Raw genomic sequence first — 16687 nt, 5'->3', positions numbered from 1 at the left:
TAATGTAATGTTAAGAAAACTTTTCATTTATAGTTCATCAAGCTTAGGCCTACTCACTAAACACTCGTCGCATCTAGGCTACAGGTAGCAATATTCTGATGACATGTATGACCATTCAACCAGTCAAGCATTTGTTGTAAAATATTGAAATTATGGGAAGTTTACAGCTTAGGCTAAACTGTATGTTTCTTTTGTCCCCCATGCCTGTTTTATTCGTCCCAATCAGGAGGGATAAATGAAACATTGCGCATGTTCCACTTTGCTTAAATAATTCCTGAACGCAGGGCTGGACTGGCCATCTGGCATACTTTTTTTCTTTTTTGGCCGAGCCGGTCTTTATAAAGTTCATTTTCCATAGTAGCGCATGACAACAAAATCATATGCCTGTGTTCTGTTCCCAGAAAGCTCTGTCTCTGTCTATGATCTGCAGCGTTTCTCAAATTATGAGCCTCCTCGATGAGTAGATTGCTGGTCTACGGAGCCATGAATTTAAATTACGGCCCACTTCTGTCTGTTCATTTGCGGCACAATTTAATGATATTATAGAACCGCGGACCGAAAGGTTTCCCCGATCAGGAAATACTCCTCAATTCGTAACTTTTTGTAGGCCTAACAGAGGTAGCCTAAATATCGTGCCTATGGCAATGTCCGCTTATAAAAACAAAACAAAAAAACATTTATTTCACTTGTCTCGCTGGATTGAACGCAGAATGTGGGCTGTTGCGCAAATAGATGAATGAGGGAGGGAGATTCTGTTAACAAAAACCTAAAGTTTTGCTAACATTTTCTCCATTATTATCGTAAAATATGTCTCCATGAAGGGCAGGGCTGGTTCTAACCTAGGCTAGGCTACTATATTTGGGCTGGTAGAAATTTTGGGTGGGCAACATAGCAAAGCTGTCAAATTGGATCAAAACTAACATAAACACAAAAAAAACACAAAACTATCAGTACTACCTAGCTTGAGTTGCTGCAGCCAACAGCCAGGGATAGGCATGTCTGATACATGTATTTAAAATACAAAATAGTATGTTGTCATTTGTATTTTATTTAGTTGGAAAAAAATGGCATCCTATTTTGTATCAAAATACTTTATAGGTTTGTAGTTTAAAAATACTGCCAAATACTTTTTGTAAAACCAATAACCTACTTTTGGTGATGTGATTATAAAAGTGCAAAACAATGAATGCAGCACTGGTGCTGACTTGTAATTTGCCCAGAGTTGTTGTGATCAGAATATTGAGATTCAGGCAGATAAGTAACATGTACATGGTTGCTCACACACACAATATACTCCCTCATACCAACCTCAAGTTTCTTGAGAACTTTAGTCATCCAATTCGAACACATGAACCGGTTATGTGGTTGCCCTGCAACAAGTTGCCCCATGTGCAACGTGAACAATGTTTGCTCACATCACATACACAATACACTCCTTCATACCAACCTCAAGTTTCTTGAGAACTTTAAAGTTCTCAAGAAACTGATCATTAATCATCCAATCGGAAGACATGGAACCGGTTATGTGGTTGCCCTGCAACAAGTTACCCCACGTGAAAATTTAATTAGTAATTTGCCCACACTTGTTGTGATCATAATATTGAGATTTAGGAAGATGAAATTGCTCACATATACACAATACACTCCTTCATACCACCCTCAAGTTTCTTGAGAACTTTAAAGAAAATAAAAAAATAGACAAAAAAGCAGGTCAAATTATTTTAACAGCTACAAAAATAGATCCGCATAGATATAAGTTATTGTGGGGGAAAATGTCTTGGATGAGTATATTTGTATATCTTTGTATATATAGAATATAATAAAATGGATTATGTTTTAATGTCCCCATGATGGAATTTGTTTTAGCACAGCATAGCCCAGGGACAGACAACTTAGATAATTAACTTTAATATGTTTGTATTATTTTATTCAAATACAAAGAAATCATATGTGAGAGTAAGGTATTTGTGTTTTTTTTTTCTTTCAATTTATGAGTATGGTGTTTGTGTCTGGTTTCCCTAATGTATTTGTGCTAATTTCACATCTTGAGCCTGTTTCTGTTTATCTGGATGTTTTGCCTCATGCCAACCTTGAATTAATCAGTGCCTCACCAGTGCCACCCTTGTTAAAAATGTCTAGAATCGCCACTGAATATTGCGTTTTTGGCACTCAGGGCCAGATGTACTAACGCTTTTGCACCCACTTCAGGTATATTTGTTCCGCAACGTGCGTGTAAAATCATTACGAGGTATGTACAAACAGGCCGCAATGATGTAAAAGCATTCATGGGAGGATCCAGGGGAAAGTGGGAGTTTAGCGTAAAAAGAAGGGAGGGGAAGCGTAAAGAGTGCCTAATTATGTATTCCGCCTTGTAAAAGCAGGTGTTAATCCAAATTGCAGTTCAATGCGTCAGTAAGAGAACCTTTCAAAGACAACAGAATCGCAATTTAGAGCACCAGTTTTGTAAGTATTTGTACTATCAAAAGCAACCTTAACTTTTTGTTGGCCTTTTGAATGTCTTACTTTCACTTTCACGTCATTCACTTAAACTTTCCTACTTGCTAGATTTGACCAATTTTCAATAGCCTACGTGCACAAGTAGTTTGAGTAGAACTACTGATCTTCATTATCTCCCAGCTTGTTGACATCTTATCATGTCAGTATTATTTCATGATCGCTATACGTTTGATTCTTTTTAACGTTGTCATCAGTTAACTTCATTCAACTGCGCTTGTATGTAGGCTCTGCCGTTCAGTTGTGGACGTTCGTAAATTGCGTTTATGGGCGGAGAAAGGCAGAGAAAGGCACAGTTTACACTATTTTGATAAATACGACGGAAACTTGGGTCTGACAGCGTTCGCAATCTGCGGTTTGTCCATGACGCTGATAACACTATGTTTGCAAATGTACGTACATCTGGCCCTCAATGTGTTAACACACCCATATTGACAACAGCAAATAGTATTTAAGTGATATCCAGCCCAATTATGTCACTAATGTTTCAAACAGTCAATTGATGAGAAACAAAGATTGTTATATACATTAAACATACAGTATATGCATATTAATGTTCCATTTATAATAAACAACTTAGTGACAAATCTTCATTCATCCCATTCAGGATACAGGTGTTTAAATTAAAAACATATACCAAGCCTCTCGCTGTAGGAGGCGGTTTTCACGGTCTCCCCCTTTTGGAGACCGATTGACCAGCTCTAAGCCCATGAATTTAAGCATACTGGCATCATGGCCTGCAAAGTTAAAATGCCATGCGACTGATGATTTGTCATCATTCTTTCTGATTGCGCATTTGTGCTCAAAGATTCTGTTTTTAAGTTGTCGCTTAGTTTTGCCCACATAAAGCAGCCCACAAGGGCACGTCAGTAAATACACAATGAAACTGGATAAACAGGTAGTTCTGCCCTTTACTAACGTATATCCTGCCTGTTTTTGGATGTGTGCGCGGCCAATGTTCGGGTAACTGCTTAAGATGTGCCAGTGGTGATGCACAATATTCTTTAAGCTATTTGAAATCTGACCATAAGTGGATACAAAGGTAACTGTAGTGTTGTTAGAGCTATTCTGATTAGCACGGTTGGTCATCAAGTCAGCACGTTGGATACTGCGCACGCGTTCTAGACAGTCACGCACCAAGTTGTATGCATAGCCCCTGTCAAGGAATCTTTGACATAGTTCCCCCGCTTGTCGCTCAAATACCTCATTGTTATCACAGATGTGGCGCACTCTCAACAGTTGGCTGTAAGGCAGGTTATGTTTGAGAGAGCGTGGATGGATATAGAAGGATAAAAAAGTTGTTTCAAGGCATAGGCGCATGGATAACTTTAAAAAAACACTCAAGAAGGGATGATAAAAACGTATGAAAAATCAAAGTATTAGATTGTCTGTTTACATGAGTACATATCCCATCTGAAGCATTTTAAATCCAACTTATGGGTAGTACACAGTCTGTCCTGCAATAAATATTAGTATTTTTACGTGAATATGGCGTAAAATATGCATAATTCATTTTTTTGTGGTAAATACACCCATTGCTTTTAAATAATCTTGTGTAATTTGTTTTTCACTGAATAGCCAGACCACTTTTACTTGTCTCATTTGAAAGCTTCTGATGTTGTTAGTTCTGTAAAAAAAATGGTTATATCTTGATTGAGCTGTGTCTAATGGACTGTCAAACATTTGAGTTGGAGTGGTTTCTTTGTCTAAACACACAGATAATTAATGTTACTTCTAAAATGGTAAAATGCTGACACTGTTAGTCTCAAACACTTTTTTGGATAAAATTAGGGTATCACTGTGCATGTTTTTTTCACAGGTGCATAATTATGCTATTTGAATTGCCTTTGTAATCACAATTGTAATTTTAATCAACTGTGTTTCACCCTCTGTATAAGGTGGTAAATAGAATCAAATGGGTTTCAGTTTCATTAAGTGAGCCTTTGCATTGACTAAAAACCCTGAAAGTGTCAGGTTCAACTCCAGGGTTCTTGTGAGAGCACAATTTGAATTTGCTCAGCGATTCACACCAATCACATCGGCGTATCTGATATAGGCGGGTGTGAAAATACAGCCCTTGCAGTCCATACTCACATACAGGATGAGCGGCTAGGACTCACTGAGGTGAAGTGATGATGGGGTGAAGACACAGCAAGCAAACGTGGATTTTGGTGGAGAGTGCAAATTTATTTACAGTGCGATAACAGTGCAAACAAAGAGACTTGACAAAACAAAACAAAACGAACCAACCGGTTTCTTAAGTTGTTGCATCCATGCACTAGAGGAATTTGCCAATTACCTGTTACTTTTTCAACCCAATTCTCCCATGCAATAACAAAAGTATGTTACTGAGTGATTTGTGTTAGTAGGTAAAGCTCTTATTACACACTGTTTTACTTAGAAAGAGTGACTGAACCTACCTCGAGTCTGATTAAAGGGTTTCTGTACAGTCATAATGTCGACTTTGAAGGTCTGCTCATACGATATAGCCTCTGTCGTCTCTGAATCCCAGTACTCCTGATCCAGTTGCTCCATCCATGTCTGCTTGGGAACGCTCCTCCGTATGATGCTGTCATAGTAATTAATGGCTACACCATCCACCTTCCCAACACTAATAAACTCTGGAAAGTTTGGGATTCCTGATGTAGCTGTGTGGAAGTACTCCAGGATATGATTTTCTGAAAAACACAGATGAATGAAACAAAACACTGTAAATCAGGTGAAACTTCAAGATGATGGACAGGGTCTGGACAGGGAATGTCTGAGCCTCTGCTGCAGAATGTGTGAATGAGAGTGTTTGTCTCTTTACATATTGCTACAGCTCGTTGATGTAGTTGTTTCAATTTTATAGCATGTTTTATGCATCATGCATGACGTTCAGGTTAATTTTGAGGGGGGAGTCATTAGGTAACTGGCTGGATTTGTTCTAATGACACCTCACAAGGGCTAGAATATTATTATTTATTGTATTATTAAAAACTAAATTGACTCAATACCAGTTTCTGCTTGAAAAAAATGGTGCCGGTCACTCGTTTTCTGGACATTTTGATGATATGCCGGTCAAATATCCTATTATCGCTTCTCAATTAGTCAAGTTGTAGAAAACTGGAGACAGGCTATGTAGTTTAAAGAATGACATAATCAGGGCATATAGAATGCAACATGTCCATTAGCCTAACTTAAACATTAACTAGATCTAGTCAGTCTCTGTTTTAATGGACAGCAAGAATCTGCTTCGTTCGTTGTTTTAAATAGGCTACGTTGTTTGTTGCTGCTACCCACGTTATCTCCAGTGCTTCAACAGTTTCACTTGCGCAGATGTGCACACACATTGAATGAGTGTTCACACCACTACTCCCTAATGCTATGCCTCTTTATTTGATAACACTAAATTAAGAAATATTTCCTATTCTGGAAAATATTTCGTTTCTTTTTCTTCCGGTCCGCGGTTCAATGATGCCATTCAATTGTGCCGCAAATTATCCGCTGACCAGCAATCTCCTCGTCGAGGACGCCCTAACCCTACAGATCATAGACAGAGAAAGCATGCTCTGGGAACAGAATACAGTTGCATGTCCAGTGTAGCCATTGGTCTGTCTACATGGAAAATGACAAGTGTCTTGGTGCGGCCACACCCCTCTCACCTCCACTTCCAACGTCACTGATTCCCACAGATACGTCTGACACTTCGGCTTTTTCTCTGGTGGTGGTGGAGCTGACCAAACATCTAAGGCTTCAGGTGTTACCGATTTACCATCATCGATCGAGTCTGGCCTCCAGAGCCGGACAGTAATGGAGTACATTTACTTGAGTACTTGAGTACAATTTTGAGGGATCTGTACTTTACTCGAGTATCATTTTTGGGGTGTACTCATGACTTTACTCAAGTACATTTGAGAGGCAAATATTGTACTCTTTACTCCACTACATTTCTATCCATAACCGTGAGTACCTGTTACTACTTCTAAAAAAAAAGGAAAATAGAAAAATCCCAGAAACCCTCAATTTGTTGTTTCACTCTTAAACGTGATTGGGTTGTGCAGGCGCCACCGATTGGGACAGCCTAATCACCTTCAGCTTTCCACCAAAGTCAACTCCATGGTCAGATTTAGATAAGAGACAAAACCATGGACGAAACAATGGATGAAGACGCAGCAGGTCCATGCCGGGAATGTGCCAACCTGTGACCCCACCTAGCCAGACTATTTCAATTTTCTGAACAAGTTAATGATAGTTTTCGCTTCAAGTGATTCAATTACAAAATAGTATTTTGTATTTGAAATACGTATTTTAAATACATGTATTAGAAATACTGCCCATCCCTGGCAACATGGTAAAAAGATGAAAATGACTTGATTTTACTTCCAATTCCTTTTACATTCTCCAAGGTATTAACATTAACATTTTTCATAACTGCATGTAGGACGTTTCTGTACATAAATGTAAGCACTGTGGCAGTAGTAATGCAATATTTAGAAAATGTAGGCTACTCTTGTACTCTTGATACTTACTTTTAAAAACAAGTACTTCAGTACTTTTACTTAAGTAGACATCTGACTGTTGTACTTTTACTTGTACTTGAGTAAAATTTAGCAAAGGGTATCTGTACTTTTACTCAAGTAATGAAGCTGTGTACTCTGTCCGCCTCTGCTGGCCTCTGAAAAAAGCTTTTACGGCTAGTCTGCCTGGGCCTGGCCATGTTTGAACCGTCTCACTCATTCGTTCGTTGTTTAACAGACGTTTTAAAGGGGTGGTTCAGGATTTTGGACATAGGACCTCATTTCCAAGTTAGCAAGTGTGATATTTATCAGTGGAGATCGTTTTCAACACGTTTCATCCAGTCCTTCTAGTTGCAGAGTTCGCAGGTGCTAGGCTAGCGCAAGTCATCAGTATGTGTTAGCCTGCCACTAAAAACAGTCTTACCCACTCCAAAGTACACCCGAGGCAAATAAATTATAACGCCAGACAATCGATGCTTCGGGTGTACTGTGGAGTGGATAAGACTATTTTTAGTGGCAGGCTAACACATGAGTTATGCTGACACGCAAATAAAGCATCTTTCATAAGGTAGACATAGACTTTATATTCCTATAATGTTACCATGGGGAAGTTAATTCACCAACCCACTTAACAGTGGCCTCATGATGTGTGCTATGCAAATCGTGGTTAATGTGTGGCATTTAAGGCATTTAAAGCATATTTATAGCCTACTTTGAATTTCAATTTTACACAGTAATAACATCATCTCCAGGGTCTTAAAGGAGAATTCTAGCCATTTTTCACATAGATCTCTGTTTCTCGAGGTCATCAAGTACTGTCGGTACAAACAGCCAACAGCTAGAGTAGCCAGGCAGCTACAGTGCTACACTCTAGGGGCATGTTTATGATTATGCTCCCAGAGTCCCTAATTTTAGCCCTAATTTTAAGCATAGCCTTGCATCCGTGTACTGATCATTTTATGGGACAATCGCTAGCAATGCAGTATGTGGTATAAAGTAAGTAGAACTGTTGTTTTGGCAATGAATCCCCTTACCTGACTCAGTACCGCCTTGACACCCCCTCAAGGACCAGTAAGCACTTGTTGGCCCTAGCTAGGTGAGCCCCAAAATAGTGCAATTACACCCCAAATTGATAATGGGGACAGGATTAGCCCCGACTTGCCCCATTTGCACGTCTTTGGCGCGACAGTGGGTAACCCTCTAATGAAAAATTTCATAAAACAGAGGAGAACTGCAACAAACACAAGCTGAACAGAGAAACATGTACATAAATGATTTTGTATACTTAGATAGCATTTGTATTCTCTGAAGTTGTGGCCAGGTTCACTATCCATGTTTTCTGGCAGGTGTGTTCTTTGCTCTTTTGGCTTAAAAGAACATTTGTTTTGGACAGTAGCCTATCACCAAGTCTTGTGCTTTTGTTAAAAGAGGAGAGGAATATTTTTAAAAGTGGCACACATGAAATAGTAGCATTTTCAGCAATTTTCTAGGGTGTGTCTGTCTATCCACAATTGAGGAGGCATTTCTCAGCAACGAAATAAGATATAAGGCAGAAATTTCGTATAATAGTCACACAAAGTGTGAAAATGTTTGGACAACAAATGGGAAAAAAACTGAGACCATGGTGTCAAGGCTGTGTTGAACTGATATGGAATGACCCCTATACAATGTAATATAGGCTTTATCTGGTTACACTTGACAGTATCGACATAAGAGTGACATGACACTGTCATGAACGTGTCAAAAACAAGTCAATGTTTATGACATAACACTTATATTATTAAGTGTCATTCGGTTTTTGTCATAACAAGTTAGGGTTAGGATTAGGGTTAGGTTTAGCATGCCCTCTGTGAAGTCCGTGTGCGTTATTCGCTGGCGCTACCCGAACTGGCTATGTACTCCGGTAAGAGAGTCGCTGCAACCTTTGGTTTCGTTCAACAGATTTATTGAAATCCAGTTCCAGCAGGTGAATAAAGTGCTTGTTGCTTGCAATGGTATGTGTACTTTGTGTGTTTAAGTGGGGGGGTGTTTGTATGTGTGTGTGAGTGTGGTTTTCTGTAAATAAAGAAATACAGAATAAATAAATATAAATGGTACACAAAGAATATAACATACATAAATATACATAAATATACATATGTATGCACACAATATACAGACTAATGAGCACTAAACAATATTCACTCTGCAATATACATAATTACTATGCAATAAATAATTGCTGTGCAAACAACCAAAATGCTGAACAACAATGGGAATCAACAGAAACCAATGCAGTAGAAATCTGGAGTTGCACCGTGTCTTTATAAACATTAGCCACTAGATGGCACTCTAAGACCACGTATGGAGCATAACAGTAGCCTTCAGATCCAATAGTCATGTGACCGACTAGTGGCGCGAATATCACGATGAAATGTGCTTCCACAACTAAATTGGCAACACTATCGCGAGTGCAACAGTTGGACTAATACTCAGCAGAATCGTAATTCACAAGTGTACTACAACATTGTATGAACATGCATCCATGAATAAAGGCATTACTATTACTACTGAATGTTATATTTGTGCAACAGGTTACTAGCATTACAACAGACATGAGCATGCTATACTGCAACTGTAGGCTACTAAAGTAAAATACCGTCATGTTGACTACACAAAGCAAGATAAATCTAACACCAGTATGGAAAATGGTAGTACACTTACGTTTTCAATAACGCACACGGCAACACAACAGAACGTTTATATGATTAACGTGCAACAGTAAGAGCAGCTGTACTCGTGTTTGGCAACGAACTACAAAAGGAAAAAAGAGTATTGCGCATGTGCACAATACGTGAGTCCAAGGAGTGACGTAGGCTCATCTGTCCAGCAGGGAGTTTTCCACACCCTCCATAGAAATCCATTGAACTGTAAGGTTAGTGAAATGGAGTCTATTGTCCATTAGAAATGGACTGATATTTCTCAGGAATGCTACCACAGCTGACGTCTGACTACCCATAACCTTAGCACTGGATTTTAACAATGAAAACTGTGCTTTTATCAGTGCAAAAGACACTTTTTGTGAAGGGTGCCAAGACCTATGAACGTGTCAGTTTGACAGTATTCACTTCTCGCAGCATTTTGGTGATAATTTGTGTTGAATTTGACAGTTGTGTTGAGCTATTGAAATGGTCCTGGTTTGATTGTTTTTTTGTTTTTTTTTTTAAATCCAAAAGTGTGTGTATTTTGCTTAAAAACCAACATTTCTAAATGGATGACAAGACTTTTGTCAGTGACCGTAGTTGGTTAAAATTAAATGACAATACTTTAATCATATTGCTTAGGATGTGCTGAAAAAAAGGATATATGATAGTCAGTATTGCACATTCCGAAGAGACCTCTATAAAGTCATTAAAACATACCGGTAATGCAAAACAATGCAAAAAAGGTAAGGGAAGAGAAGGGAAAGTAACAGAAAAAAACCACAGCTGCGAACTTCATGATGTGCTGGAGACTCCGCGGGCTAGTTGATGGTATTTGTGTTATTCTCCCCGACCCGTGGTAGGCTTTGTGCCCCTCAGCTTGTCCTTGTCTGGCTGTCTATGGTGTTCCTGTATGATCTCTAGATATTCTGATCTGTAAATATTCTCCTAACCTGGGTGAACAGGTTCGTCTAGGTTCACCCTGATAGGCCCATCACCTGGGAGCAGCAGTACGGACTTAACTGAAAAAGCCCTGGACCATACGCGCAAGCCTCTAAACCATCAGGGACGCCATAAGTGACCCTGCAAGGCGAAACCAGTCGTTTTGGTAAAATTTACAAAATGAAGTACTCACACGAACGACCATAAGCTTTCCAACGATATGTATATCGAGGGTATTGCAAAAAGTATCGCTAAGATAACTGCATCCAAAGTTGGCATGGTTCTCCTGTCACGATACGCCAGAAGAGGAGAAAATCACCTTTTTAAGTAAATTGTCACGTGCGATAGTGTGAGGGCACAGCTATGATTACCCTTACGGTAGCGTGACTTTGAAGCGGATGACTGACTATGCAGTTTCAACCATAGTTTCAACCGTGCAATGTGTCTTTTTCTGCCCCCTAGTTAATACCTGGGATGGTCATACTGTAAGGTGTCACTATAGAATATAATTAATGTATTTCGGGGGAAGTAAGGGGAGAGGAAGTTCTGTGTACACAGATTGTGTATAGCCTAGCCTACTTTTAAAATGTGCTAGCCTACTTCAATGGAAAACTTCTCCTGGTCCCTAAAATGACGCCAAGGTATTTCTAAAAGTTCGTGCTTTTGACCGTTCGCAATCCTCGAGTGTTAGTTATTATCCCCTTCTTCCCAGTTCTATTTTTGTTTAGGTCACTTTGTTTCAGTCAGTCTCTGACAGGCTGTGATTTAAAATACAGGCTGCGTGAATTACAGTTGTTCTCAGTTGCCTTTGAAGATTTTAATGTGTTTACCAGCTTTATCATTAATTCTTACAATACATTAATATGACAAATTAGGTTAAAGTAGGGGAGACCGGGGCTGGTTGGAACACTTTTCACTCTCGGTTATATTTCTCCGTCTTACAATGCGTTGAAATGGTCAAATTGTGATTAACTGAAAGCTTGGGATCTCAGCTACAAAATGTATACATTCAATGTCAACAAATGATCCCCTGTTTTGAGTTATATGATTAAAGTGGTGTTGTGCACGTGTTCCAACCTGCCCCATGCACGGGGTTGGTTGGCACATGTAGTCGGGGTTGGTTGGAACACCTATGTTGTAGTCCTTTGCAGTACTCCTTTTGCTTTTGTTTGAAGTGCTCATCTATATCACTACCTGTAGGGCTTTGCTGATTTCTTTTCTGTGTGTTTTTCTTCAGTAGGGCCCACCGTCAAGACCAATTAGGTCCCTACAGATTTTTTTTTTTTACATCAAATGTTTAAAAATGTCTGAAATGCTTCCAAATGTAAAACTATGTTCAGTAATTACAATAACAATGTTAAAATAAAGATTGATGATGTTTTTATGTGTAAAATACAAAGTTTATAGATTTGTCACAAAATAGCCATAGAGAATGTATGTGCCAACCAACCCCAAAATCAGTGTGCCAACCTGCCCCGCCCACATTAGGTCAAACTTTTTTGCACCAATGCTGTTAGCCTGCTAATATCGGTCACCTCAGGTTTTTAAACTTCATTTTAAATTATAGATGAGTCCCCTAGCAATCAATTATAATGAATATTTTTTATATATCCCTAACTATTACCCTTCTAGGATGTATTTAGTGGGAGGTGCATATTCTAAGTTTTGACACTACAAAATCAAAAAGTTGTTCTCACCTAAAGGGTTAATGACCTGGAGACCAGTTACATACGTGAGTTTACTCTACTCAATAAGGCCGTCAGTTTAGTGTTGGAATTTTGTTGCAGCTCCCTCTAGTAGCCTGGATATTAACAGTGTCTCAACCTGCCCTTGTTCCAACCAGCCCCGGTCTCCCCTACACTTATTTTCTTGTGTTTGAGCACGACTCACCTCAATTAAATGCATAGTGTCAGTATGTGGACAGCAGGGGGTGTAAGTCCTACTTCAAAACATACCAAGCCTTTCTTTTACCGGATACCAGCTATGAAATGCATTTTCCTCAATTCTGTGGGCTACTTGTATTGTTAAAAGAGTAGGGCCCTACTGTGTGAGCATAGCCTACAAACAAAGCAAGATAGGTGTAGGTGAACAACCCAGATTGCAGTGACACACAAAAACAGGCAGTAGCCTAAACTGCAGGCAACTGAAAGCAACAGGAAATGGCAACCTCTGCCTCACTTTGAGTGACTCATACTCTTTTCTTCTATCTCATTGGTCATGATGGATCATGTTCTCTTTCATGGAAATGTAATTTAACTTTCAGTGCAAGGTTTATTTTAACTTTCATTTCTCTCACAGAAATGTAATTTAAAGTGTTTTTGTAATATTCTTGTCAAAAAAGCATAAATGTATATAAAGCTCTGGAAAAAATTAAGAGACCACTGCACATTTTTCTGATGTCAACAACCTTAGATCAAGGCCAACTAGAGCTTATTAAGGATTTACCAATAATAATATTCAGTAAGATTAAGAAATAGTAGAATAAATGGAATGAATGACAAAAAAAGAGATGAAAAGGGATATACAATAATACTTATGTAACCTTTTGGATCAACAAAAACAAAAACAGTTAGCCCTGCCCTGTGCATGCCCCTGTAGCCAATAGCATTTCAAGAACAGTAGCATCACTAAATGGGAGGCAGACTGAACTACCGAAGGTTAGTAATCAAAACTGAAACTGTGTGCCTTATGCGTTTGTGTGATAGTTTTGGTACTTTCAAGCTGTTTAGAGTCTCATTACATCTCTTCACCTCACACATAATTAATAATTAACTTCATTTTTAACTATTATTTTTAACTAATAGACTAGTTATTTTATATTGTATGTCGCTTTGGACAAAAGTGTCCGCTGAGTAGGTAGCCTACCATAAAATAAACAAATATAAAGACTTACCGGTGGTAAATAAGGGAAGACAAATGAACAAAAGTGCAAGTTTAACAACAAACACCATGGTTTAACTGTACGTAGATATTTTTGATCTTAGTATCCCATACCATCTAGTAAAAATCAGTATGGTCTTTGTGTGTGTTTGTGTCTAACAGGGGCAGGGAGAGAGACAGAGAGAGAGGGAAAGAGAGAAGAGCTGAAGACATTAAGGAGAACCCATGGATAAATGATCGATACATGTGCAGGGTCACCTGAAGAGCATTTATAAGGACCTACTAGCTCACAACTTCATTGTCTCTTACTTGAGAAGACCCCAAACTCTCTTCTCTTCTTGACCCCTTGTGAAGGCCCTTCTCTCTGTTGTCTCCCTCTAACATTGCAAAACTGCATGTTTCTTTCTCTCTCTCATGGCTGTAGAATTGGATTGTCTAATGAGTCTGAATTATTAGCTAATTGGTATTATATGATAATAGAGCTATTTTAGGGCATGGTCATGAAAAAGATAATCCATCCATTATTGAATTTGAGCATATATGCCATTAAAGAGTGTAGGTTATTATCCCCTTCTTCTCAGTTCTATCTTTGTTTAGGTCACTTTGTTTCAGTCAGTCTCTGACAGGCTGTGATCTATACAGGCTGCGTGAATTACAGTTTTTCTCAGTTGCCTTTGTGCATTTCTCAGATCAGAATTGAAATTCTCAAAATTGTATGTTAAAACACCATATCATCTTATACCTTGTGCATCATTAAAGCAGTTTCTCCCCATCTTGAACAAATAACAATGTTTTAGTACATCCATACAACTGATTTTGTACAAATGTCTGCTGTTTTCTTTTTTTTATTTCAATTGCTAATGTCATGTTGGTCAGAATGCTTCATACTGGTTCCCTGCTGAATAGTCCATTAAATAAATTGGCCTTATTCCATCGCTTGTGTCATTACATGCAAATGTGTTGAATTAGCTGTCATAATTAATTGTCATAGTCTGTCTAGCATACATATATGTGATCTGACAGACAGGAATGTCAGGATGTTTAGAAAGTTGTACAGTGGTTTACAGCTCTGACCAAGGGTTGTTTTACTGTACTGTTAATTGAATTGGTCATTTTTCATTTCCACAATAACGTAATGTGTTTTCGTTATACTGTCACAGTGTCTGTCAACTGTAAACACTTTGCAACACACTCTCTTGCAATCGACCCCCTCCACACACAATATTGTGTAACTTCCATGCAACATGGAAAATAGTGATGCCTTGCACATTGTTCATTAGAAAATACCTACAGAGTAAACTGTCATATTGACTACAAGACTAAACAGTTTGACTATCTTAACATAAACAATGGCGTCATGACTTTTTGCACTGATTGCACTGACAGTTTCATTGGCATAAATACTTGCTTTTGAGACATAAACTAAGCATATTGAGCAAGATACATGCTTATGCAGGTAATCCACTATGTGGTGCAGTTTGCACTAATTGTTTTAAGAAATGCCCTAACTGTTGTGAAAATTTTAAAGATGAATCGAAAAATGTGGCAAAGCGTCTGAGAGAAATTGTAAGATGTCAATACATAATTTAGAAGCAAGTGCTTGCAGCATTGTGGCATCTTGAAATGCTACGTATAGTTACATGCATGTGTAATCTACAAACTATAACAATATAAAACAAATTTCTACATGCCTGTGTGTCATATAGTCAGTCTATATAATATGTAAATGTATGGAGCCTCATGTAGGCCTACAGGATCTGGCTGCACCAAACATTAAGATCACAATTTATCACTTTACTGTAAACATCTTGGTATCATAATTGACAGTGATCTGATCAGCCACATGAAAGCAATAACTAAATCAGCTTTTTACCACCTCAAAAACACTGCCAAACTTAGAGGGCTAATGTCAAAACATGATCTAGAAAAACTTAATTCATGCATTCATCTCCAGGTTGACCACTGCAATGGGCTTTTACAGTAACAGGCCTTCCAAAAAAGTCTATCAAACAGCTTCAGATGATACAAATTACCTAGTAGGTGTCCTGTCATTCTAACAGAATAGACAGATTGGGCATAGTCAGAGTATCGACTATCGAGCCCTGTGGTCGGGCATTTTGGCCCTGAAAGGAAACATGTGTGCGCACACAGTTCAGGACTACCATCTTTGTAACATGTTTGAGTCATGTTTGTGGTAAGATCCTCATTACTCAGTTCACAGAGCACTCTTAGGGTCAGTACTATTGTTCCTTGTAGAACTATTGCTTTCCTTAGTTGGGCAAAGGGGGATTCTGTGAAGTAGTTGTGCTAGCATTCTAACAGAATAGACAGATTGGGCATAGTCAGAGTGTAACAGCTCGTTCTTTACAGTTCGGGAGTTATAGCTTTACTGGGTTTCTCTGAAACTGAGGGCCCTATCATGACATTCTAAAGTGCATCGTCACTCGTCAAAAGTCTATTCAAATTTAGTAGGATGTCCAGTTCACATTGGGAGGGGTTTCGTTCTCAAAAGTGGAGCGCATGGCGTAACAAGGTGTTCCTAGGCCTTTTAATCAGTCATATGGGTGTGTTTGGGGCGTAACATCATTTTAAACCAATGAGAATGACATCTGTCATTCCCTTTAACGGCGCAACGCGCGATATGTCAAATAAATGCATCGGTATTTTGGCATTCAACGGCGCATTTGAAGGAGGCTGCTTGCAAGACCGTATGGAATAGTCATTCTTAAACCATGCTTTACTAAAATCTAGCATAGCCTTCACGCATTTGCACTCGTCTATTATTTGAACTCATTGGCAAAGTGAAACTAACTTCACCAAGGAGTCAGTCAACGACAAGACAGTTATATGCAGTTACTTTCACTATTGACTGACAATGGGTTACCATCGAAAACATAGGCTGGAAAAAACAACACTTACCCTAATGTTGCTCAAATGACTGAATAAAACAACATTTATCCTGCAGAGGAGTTGCTTATATCTCTTGACAGTGCGTCTTCAGCTGTGCTCCATACGTGTCTCTCGCCTCTCCCCTAATCACTTTTAACCGTCATTACCAATTTGCAAATGATGGTGAATAACTACTCATCATGAGATGTACAGTATTTCGTAATATCTTTATTCTAATTATGTTTCCCATTGTAATCGTGCAATTTGTAATGCTTTGCATGG

The 16687-nt window shown here is 38.7% G+C and overlaps 1 protein-coding gene across 1 annotated transcript in view; it reads right to left on the bottom strand.

Moving 5' to 3' along the window:
* LOC143104596 (major histocompatibility complex class I-related protein 1-like) overlaps positions 1-16687 on the bottom strand; it is a 48656-nt gene that overhangs the window by 27550 nt on the left and 4419 nt on the right. Inside the window, exon 2 of the mRNA XM_076268716.1 lies at positions 4935-5192. Within this exon, the coding sequence (XP_076124831.1) occupies positions 4935-5192 (258 nt within the window). The remainder of the gene's footprint in view (positions 1-4934; positions 5193-16687) is intronic.

Source organism: Alosa pseudoharengus, unplaced genomic scaffold, assembly GCF_046254945.1.
Source record: "Alosa pseudoharengus isolate Yale_2024_CS ecotype anadromous, Long Island Sound unplaced genomic scaffold, YU_APseudo_1.1 YU_APseudo_1.1_scf_5, whole genome shotgun sequence".
NCBI lineage: Eukaryota > Metazoa > Chordata > Actinopteri > Clupeiformes > Clupeidae > Alosa > Alosa pseudoharengus.
Note: the sequence above shows the minus strand (reverse complement) of the source record. Positions and strands in the feature narration are given on the sequence as shown.